Source organism: Apaloderma vittatum, unplaced genomic scaffold (assembly GCF_000703405.1).
Source record: "Apaloderma vittatum isolate BGI_N311 unplaced genomic scaffold, ASM70340v1 scaffold4722, whole genome shotgun sequence".
Taxonomy (NCBI): Eukaryota; Metazoa; Chordata; class Aves; order Trogoniformes; family Trogonidae; genus Apaloderma; species Apaloderma vittatum.
The window spans coordinates 23,437-31,804 of NW_009705127.1; the positions used below are offsets into that span (position 1 = coordinate 23,437).

The window sequence follows — 8,368 nt, forward strand, 5'->3', positions numbered from 1 at the left end:
TCTTTCCCTCTTCATTTTGTGCGCCGGGGCTAGACCAACAACAATCATATATATAAAATGAACTGATAACTCAAACGATTTCCATCAGCCACCACGGATGCAGAATTTCGGGATCAAACTAACCCCGTATCTCCCTCCCAATCTCAAAAGCATCCATGCAAAGAAATTCACCATTTTAGCCGGAGGTTTCGGCTTCTGCTGAAGGGCTTTCTTGGCCTTTGCTGCAGCAGCTTGAGCCTGGTGAATCCGTTCTGAAAATACAAATTACTGGTTAGAGTTTCCAAACTCCGACACGCTGCTCTGCAAGACTGGATTTAAGTGCTGATGGGCTAACACGAGCAAACTGACTAGAGGAAGAAGCCAGACTGACAAATTCATGTTTGTTATCCAGACATATTGAAGTAGCTCAAGAGATCTATAGACATTTTCAATTTGTAAGGTTACCACCAAGCCAAACTCACCAAACTCTTCCTCACTCCTGTCCCGGTGCAGGTAGATCCACAACTTGCGTCCAATATCGTATTTCACACAGGGATCTTTCTCATAATGCAATCGATCCAAAGCACCGCTAACAACAGTATTAACCTGAAAGTTCAGAATTCAGGGAATCAGAAGATAGGAAAAGTAATTCTGCTTGGCATAAAACCCGAGTAAGCTGCTAGAAATCTTCATCTGGGTAAGAACTGACTGAGAGCAGATGCCGTGGCACAGGATGCTGTTTGCACCTTGGATTAGATGGAAAACTGAAAGCTCCAAAAATTGTCTGTTTCTAAATCGAAAACAGGAGCTGACCCAGTGTTAATTCTGTGGCTTTTCCAGCTGGTTTTATATCATCCGGAGTTCGGTGCAGACTGGCAGCAGCAGAGCAGTACACAGCTCATGAAAGCTTCTCAGCCACTGAGTATTGCCCATTACGAGGAGAATCTGTCTGAGGCCAGACGTGACATCCAACTTACCTGAGCGCTTGTGACATCAGGAGCCAGGAACTGGGAATCTTTAAGCAGCTCACAAATCTCAGCGCGAGTTCCTTCTCCGTTAGGAAGGCGAGCAGCAGCATCACGAACTGAAATACAAGATTCAGAGCTTCAATTACCAGAAGTACCTACCCAGGCACCCTAAAGTCTTTTTTTGGGGGGAAATGGGATCCCATGTCTTTTGAAAATGAATTTTTTTGGCCATCACCTTACCGAGGGACAAGATGGTGACGTAGGCTGGTCTGTCTGAGCGCAGGAGAGAATGCTCTCGGGCTTTGTTTAACGAGGTTTCCTTGTCAAACACCCCCTTCACAGGACCAACGACTGACTCAAAGCCGTGCATACGGAAAGTGAAAGCTTTGTGAGGCTGGCTGTAACGGTAACGCTCCTGTATTTGGAAACAAGTGGACTAGATTTAGCAGGAAACACAGAGTGAAGTCTTAAACCCGGGCTTATAATATAAGTTAAGTTATTATCATTCTCTAAAGTAAGCTTTCTTTTAAAACTGAAGGCTCAAATGTTGCTGCATAAACTGATTTCAGATCAAGACAAGTACAAGCTACTTCAAGCAGAATACAAAGCACCACTTCAGTGTGGAGGTGCAGAGCATTAGGTTCTTCCTCCTCTCACCCGGCAAAAGAAACATTTCCAAAATTTAAGCTGGATATTTTGTCACACCCTCAGGGAGAAGAATCATCATGTGTTTACCCTGTAACAGACACTTGCCTCTACTACAGGCAAGATAACTAAGATAGAATATCAAACTGCACAGAAATTCTCTTAGTTTAGCGGCCAACTGTTTCAAAATGTGCACTGAAAATTAACTCGTACCTGCTCCTGAAACACACGTTTCTCCTCGCCAGTGCTAGGTCGAACTACATAGTCAGTCCTTCTGAAACAAAGGTCACCATCAGTTCTGAGCAACAACAAACCCCAAACAGTCCCAAGGAACATCCCAAAGGGTAAAGTCACCTCACTGCTCCCGCAAATTCTTCTGCAGAAGTCCTGCAGAGATCTTAAAATATGGTCTTACCTGAAGGTAAGCAAGGACCTCAGAGAATCTCATTACCAGCACCTAAGTTAGACTACAGGTTTGTTCTGCTAATACTTGGAGACAATCAGCTGATTCTGTGAAGGTTAGTTACTGTATTTATTGAATACTAGCAATCTCCCTCCGGCCCCACGATGTAAAATCTTTTTACGTTAAGTAACCAGCTGCTCATACCCAGAGGCACAAGGACCAAAGTTCAGAGCTTTAGCATGCACTACTTACACTCTGGGAATCGGTGTTGTGGCATCTGAGCTGTCTTCATTTTCCTATTAAAAACCAGAAATGTCAGTGTTGGATATAACTCAGGTCAGGTTCCGCACTGCTACAAGGTGATATTTTTTCTGACTCACTTTGAAAAAAGTCTGGTCTTTGGTTTCCAACCAGAGCTGAAACAGCGCTGCCAGTTCCTTCTCATGATCTTGCCAAGAACCTAATTCAAGGAAAAAGGAAAAATAGGCAACAGAAGTCCTTTATTAGTTACGGTTGCTTGTACTTCCCAGTCATCTCCTGCTCTGTGCCTCGCCATTCACAAGGCATCTCCCACACTTCACAGATGCTCCCCTTTCAATACTCAAACACATCCAGGCTTAGGAAAGTGCTAAAACCTGGCTGATCCCAGTCTTGTGCAAACCTCAAACCCAGACCACATCTTCCCTTAGCTAAAAGGTCTAACCAACAAATTCACAGCTCTGCTTGCCTTTCTCTCTGGGCTGCAGCAGGCTGAAAAGTCAAGAAAACAACCAAGCTTTACTGCAGGAGAGCACAAGATACTCACCAAGCAATTTCCACTGCTGAGTTTTCTCCTTGAATTCAACGAAAGGCGAGAAGCTGGAAGGAACATCTACAACAAAAAACGTGTAAGTCAGAGACATCACACAGCTGTCCCATCCCCCCAACCCTACTGGGGCAACGCAAGCTGCCGAGTTAGACTTGTAATGACAGAGAAAGCATTTTAAGTGGTTATGTAAGCACATCTCTAAATTTATACTTGCCCAAAGGGAGGGTAAGCCTCTCGGGGTAACCGTGTGAGCACAAGAACAGAACAGGATAATGAGTCTTTCATCTACAGGCTGTCAGGTGAGATCCTGTTCATGCTGGGAGACACCAGCAACTGTTACCGTACGGTGACTTCTCCTGGGCTCAGGGGAAGTGAACTCGGGATTCACGAGCGTTACGGAGAACATAAAGCACTCCCGCTGCAAAGGCCACTACAAGCTACACCGCCTCTCCCTTTCAAACTTCCTACTAAGCAAAAGAGAACCTCAGAATAATGTGATTTGAAGGGAATGGCTGAAGCTTCGCTGGTCCAAGCTCCAGGTCAAAGCCGAGTCCATGTTTCGCTCAGGGCATCATCTAGTCTATTTTTTTATTATCTCCAAAGACAACCACAACATCTTTGCGCCAGCAAGAGGCCGATTTCTTCCTGCTTCAAGCACCTTGCCTGAAGCGTGGGAACTCAACGGGAGAAACCGTCTGTCTAGAGGCAATTTCACACACATCTTCACGCACTTGGGAATCGAGCTGGATTTTATCTGCCAGCCACACGCAGAACGCGTCTACCACCATCCAGAGACACAAGGCATAAAGTCTAACACAGAAACGTCGCCAACTACACAATGATTTACTGTAGTGACAAATTAAAAGTTGATTTGTGCTATAATATAAACCAGCACTGCTTAGATCTGTCATTCTTACCTCTGCTGTCACCTGTCAAGTACTGCAAGGCAGGTAAAACCAGTTCAGACCAGTTAGGGGCAAAGGAGAACCAGTTATTTAGTGCACTGGCAGGAGAAGATTGCCAATCTAGAATTTTATCTTCGAGCTGAAAAGAAAAACGAAATATTCTATTGAAGACAGCACATTTTAAACTATGACTGTTTTAACAGAAAGTGAAACAGTCGAAGATATCCAGGGGACACAAAGATTTTTAAGTATATTAAAAAAAACACCTGATGTTTTCAAGTAAACACAACACAGTATTTCAGATAACAGACACCCGAAAAGGGGAAAAACTTCCCCACCATCTCTGCGCCTAAAATAAAGAATATATCTAATCACGATCTAGGGGAATGGGTATGGAAAGACAAACAAATTCAACTAGCTAAATTTACAAAACTTATTAAAAAAAGAATGTGGTGCAGGATAACACTAGAGAAAAAGCACTATTACGCAGCTATAACCCCCCCTGTCCCTTAGTTTTGCTTTCTGCAAAGCTTCCTAGATAAGCAGGTGGTTCCTTACCACAGAGAGAGTAGCAGGTCCTTCCAGAAAGAGTATCTCCAAAAGAAGGAAAAAAAAGCTGGAAGAGATTTCGTTTATTCCAAGGCACGGCTTCAACTCTTCAAGAGGTCTTTGAATGAAAAAGAACACGAGTAAATATTCACTTTCATACACAAAGGTGAGCACCACACACTTCACACATCCCAGGCTGCACAAAGCCGGAGCCTGCAGAAGCTCCCCCAAAATCAGAGCTGCAACATCTGCTGCTCTCTCCGCCCGGGACCCCCTGAAGCACTTACTCCTCTTTGACGGACGCCAGAGGGATGGGGGAAGGATCCTGAGAGAGCGAGGAGATTCCATCCACGTTGCTAAGGGAGTCAGCCAAATCTTCCACCTCGGATTTAACGATCTTCAGCTTTTTTTTCTTCTTATCTTCTTTTTCCTTCACCTTTTTCTTGAGGGTTGCAAGGTCGTATAAGGCTTTAGATACGATAAAAGGTAATAATTACAATGAGCAATATGTCTTACCATATTTCATTGTGAATAAACTCATACTTAAATACATGTGGCTAGTGTGCACTCATTCACCACCAGTTCAGACCACCTTTAGTTTTCCCCTCAAAGCACTCTGTTTTAACACAAAACTTAATTTTAAACCAATGTATATGAAATTAGAAAGTGTCCAAGCCACTGACCTGCTAAGGAACCTTTTCTGCCAGCGTTTACTCGAGTCATAATGTCCTCAAGAGTCAAGTCTGTCGTCACCAGATCGGGGTGGTCCTACACAGGGCAAAGGGATAAAAATTACAACTGGCAGAAGACAAAGTGTTAAGAGAGCAACAAGGGTACAGAAGATCCCGTATCAGGGATCAGCTTCTAAAATTATTTACTGCAATGAAAGTTGGGAAGTCTTCCAACCCCAAAATCCAAAGTTTTGCCTCTCCAAAACGCAACTAAAATGACAAAATCCTTCCAAACAGAGGCATAAACAGGAGATGCTACGGATGCCGACAGTTAAATGCAGGTTACAGTAAAGGGATGAAGGAAGGTTGCACGCAAAAAAACCAGCCATCATTCTGTCACCCAGAAGTACCCTGACCTTTACCGCTAACAGATAAAGGACCAGCAGACAAAATTTAGTCCTGCCCCTCCAACTTCTCGATATCTTACAGGCTGACGTTTTCGTTTCTCATGGTGTTTCCTCAACATCATCTTCAAATCACTTTCCCCAAGTTCTATCCTGTCTGCAACGAAAAACATTTGGAGATTATTTGCAGTCTCCCATTACTGTTGCTTTACAGACTTCTCCAAACATAATTCTCTCCATTCCCACTTTCAACAATCTCCCCATTTAAATAACTATATTTTCCTTGTTTGAATTCCCTTCTTTTAAGTGACCATTTGTTCTGATATTTTCTTCCTTGGGTCATCAGATTTCACCGGTGACGCAAGCACAGAAGCGAAAAGAAGTGAGAATGAGCTGTGCTACACAAAGGGTCTGCAGACTTGCTTAGAGCAAGACATTCCCTCGGCACATACACCAAAATATTTCAAATTGGACTACCTGCGAGATCTCAAAGCAATTCTAACCACTAAGCCCATATAAACCCCAGTTTGGTTCTCACCTGCTGTTTTCATGTCCAAGGTTGACAACGTGGGGATCACTCTCAAGGGAACCGGTGGACTTGGACAACGTGCTGGCGAACTTGGAGGCCAGGAGCTTAGATCTCAAATAAATACAGAAATCAAGTTTACGGCTCCAAAACCTACCACCAATCTACATAAATCTATTACCCCATGTTCGCTAGAGCATAACCAATAAAACGGGTCCAGTTTTCATTCTCCTACCAAAGATATGGTCCCCATACTAAAAACTTGTTTCTTTATTCACACCTCAAGTCTTCAGTTCAGTTCAGGGCGTTACCTTCTTCATCAGAAGACAAGGTGGTATCTCCACACTCCTCCTTCACTTCCCTCAGAATCTTCAAGTAGCGACGGTGTGTCCGTCTGTCTCGTTCTTCCGCGTCATACGTCGAGGAGAAGCGCTTTCTCCTTAGGGTCATATCAGGGCCTCCCTTCCTGGCTAAATCCAGCAAGTGCTGGAAAACAAGATGCATGTGACGTTATATAAGAACACAAAAGCTCAACTCACATGCTTTAAGCAAGTTTAACATGTGGAGGTGGTACAAAGCCATCAATATCCACCACATACAAGATTTTAAATCCAGCATTTCAGACCACCACACAAGGACTGTGACTTATTAAGAGAGACTTTCTACCTCACCCACCCCTCCCCTCCATTTCGAGGACTAAGCAAGCATTTACACAAGGCACTTCAGCTGGCAGCAATTAGCCAACACCAGTATCCACAGACAGCTGTGCGAGTTTCAACACCTGGAATTTGCAAAGACCATGTTTCTAGGGATCTCAGAAATCAGGAGAGCAGCATTGAGTAAATCAGGCAAGAGGTGATGATGACCCAGAGACACTCACGTTGCGGGAAGCGAGGATCTGCTTGAGCAGTCGGTAGAAATACTGCTGCTGAGAGCGCAGGTAGCGTTTGTACTGCGACTTTAAACAGAGCTGCCGGTATTTCACAACTTCAGGATTAAAGTGCCCATCTGTAAGAAAGAAGTAAAACCAGCTCAGTTTTCATCAACTGCTACTTGAGAACTCAACCCGGAAAACACACAGAAGTTTATTCCGCTCACTGACCTCGGAAGAGTTTCTGAGCGATGTGCAGTGGGTTTCCAAAACGGAAGTTTTCCCCGCTGAACAACGCGGAGATGAGTTTGTTCTGATGCTCTCGGTTGTTTTCGGGAAAGTGAGGCAGGAATTTCTTTAGGTGGTCTCGTTGCGCATCTGTCAGCACCTCCTGCCACGTAGACAAGCTGACGACGTCAAAGAAGATCTCGGGCTAAAGAAAGCAATAAAGAAAATAGACAGAGTGAAGAAAATGCACCCAGGACCTTAAGAATGTTATAGCCCCTAAGGCCCTCTGTGGTTAAACAACAAGTCAGGAGGCAGTGTTACACACCTCACCAAATGCAGAAAGCAATAAAGTAAAGAAACAAAAAGAATAAAGAGGAAATTAAGTGCAGTACTAGCAATGATAAAATGCAGAACTTCTAACAAAACTTTCCTAAAGGCAATTTTAAAATGAGAGCGATAGTCATGTTAGAAAAAGAACACAGTTGAACGGTTTGGGTTGGAAAGGACCTTCCAGATCGTCTGGTTCCAACTCCCCTGCCGTGGGCATAGACACTAGTTGCTCAGCTTTCCTGAGACGAATCAAAGCCCTCTTTGACAACTTTCCCAGAGCAGTCAGAAACCTCTTCCCTGTTTTCAGTTTGCTCCGTAAGCCCCGCAAAGGGAGTCAGGCGTGCTGTTTATCCAGGCTCTGAAGAGGTAAAGCAGTACTCACGTCCTCCAGGAGGTCCTCGGGCAGGCTAACCCTGGTGGTGCCCAGCATGCAGTCCTCCATGATGCGTGTGCCATGGCCTTCCCCGCAGGGCCCCAGCTCCAGCGGGTCCGTCAGCATCTGCTCCAGCGAGTCCATTCTTCACCCTGAGCAACGGGACCAAAACCTTCCTCAGCAACCCAAAAAACCCTGGGGTAACCCCAAAAAACCCTGGGGTAACCCCCAAAATCCCAGGGTAACATCGCCAGCCTAGGAACCACGGGGAAGCCTCGCACGATAGTACACAAACTAAAGAACTGGGCTGTCAGACAGGTAAAATCTCGCTGTGTTAATTTATTAATCGATTATAAGAGGGGCTATTAACAGAGGGAAGGTTTTAGGGACAGGCAGGCTGGGAAGCAGAGGTGACCCACATTGCTTCCCACCCGCAGATGTTTGCAGCAGAGTTAAATATTAGGAAAAACTACATTTAACCCCCCCAAAAGTGGCTTTAAAGGTGCAAAACCGAAGCAGGGGCCTAAGGGCAGGGCTGAATTGGCGGACGCGAGTGGGCCCCTGAGCCCCTCATGGGAAACAGCTGTGCCGGGCAACGCTTGAAGGAGGCGGAATAAATAAAAGTAAACCTTCGGAACCGCGGCGGAGGGTAAGAAAGCACAGGGGAAAACAAAATAAAAATAAAAAGAGGGTGTTTCATACCCTGAG

General features: G+C 44.8%; 1 protein-coding gene across 1 annotated transcript in view; it reads right to left on the reverse strand.

Moving 5' to 3' along the window:
- The window catches only part of NFRKB (nuclear factor related to kappaB binding protein), a 12,970-nt gene extending 5,165 nt beyond the window's left edge, over positions 1-7,805 (reverse strand). The window contains 18 exon segments of the mRNA XM_009865265.1: positions 172-251; positions 462-585; positions 957-1,063; positions 1,188-1,362; positions 1,806-1,866; positions 2,248-2,291; positions 2,376-2,455; positions 2,801-2,866; positions 3,721-3,847; positions 4,267-4,375; positions 4,545-4,725; positions 4,941-5,025; positions 5,416-5,489; positions 5,871-5,972; positions 6,170-6,344; positions 6,739-6,866; positions 6,961-7,162; positions 7,670-7,805. Coding sequence (XP_009863567.1) covers positions 172-251; positions 462-585; positions 957-1,063; positions 1,188-1,362; positions 1,806-1,866; positions 2,248-2,291; positions 2,376-2,455; positions 2,801-2,866; positions 3,721-3,847; positions 4,267-4,375; positions 4,545-4,725; positions 4,941-5,025; positions 5,416-5,489; positions 5,871-5,972; positions 6,170-6,344; positions 6,739-6,866; positions 6,961-7,162; positions 7,670-7,804 — 2,055 coding nt within the window. The 5' untranslated portion in view covers position 7,805.
- Between the last annotated feature and the right edge of the window lie 563 nt (positions 7,806-8,368).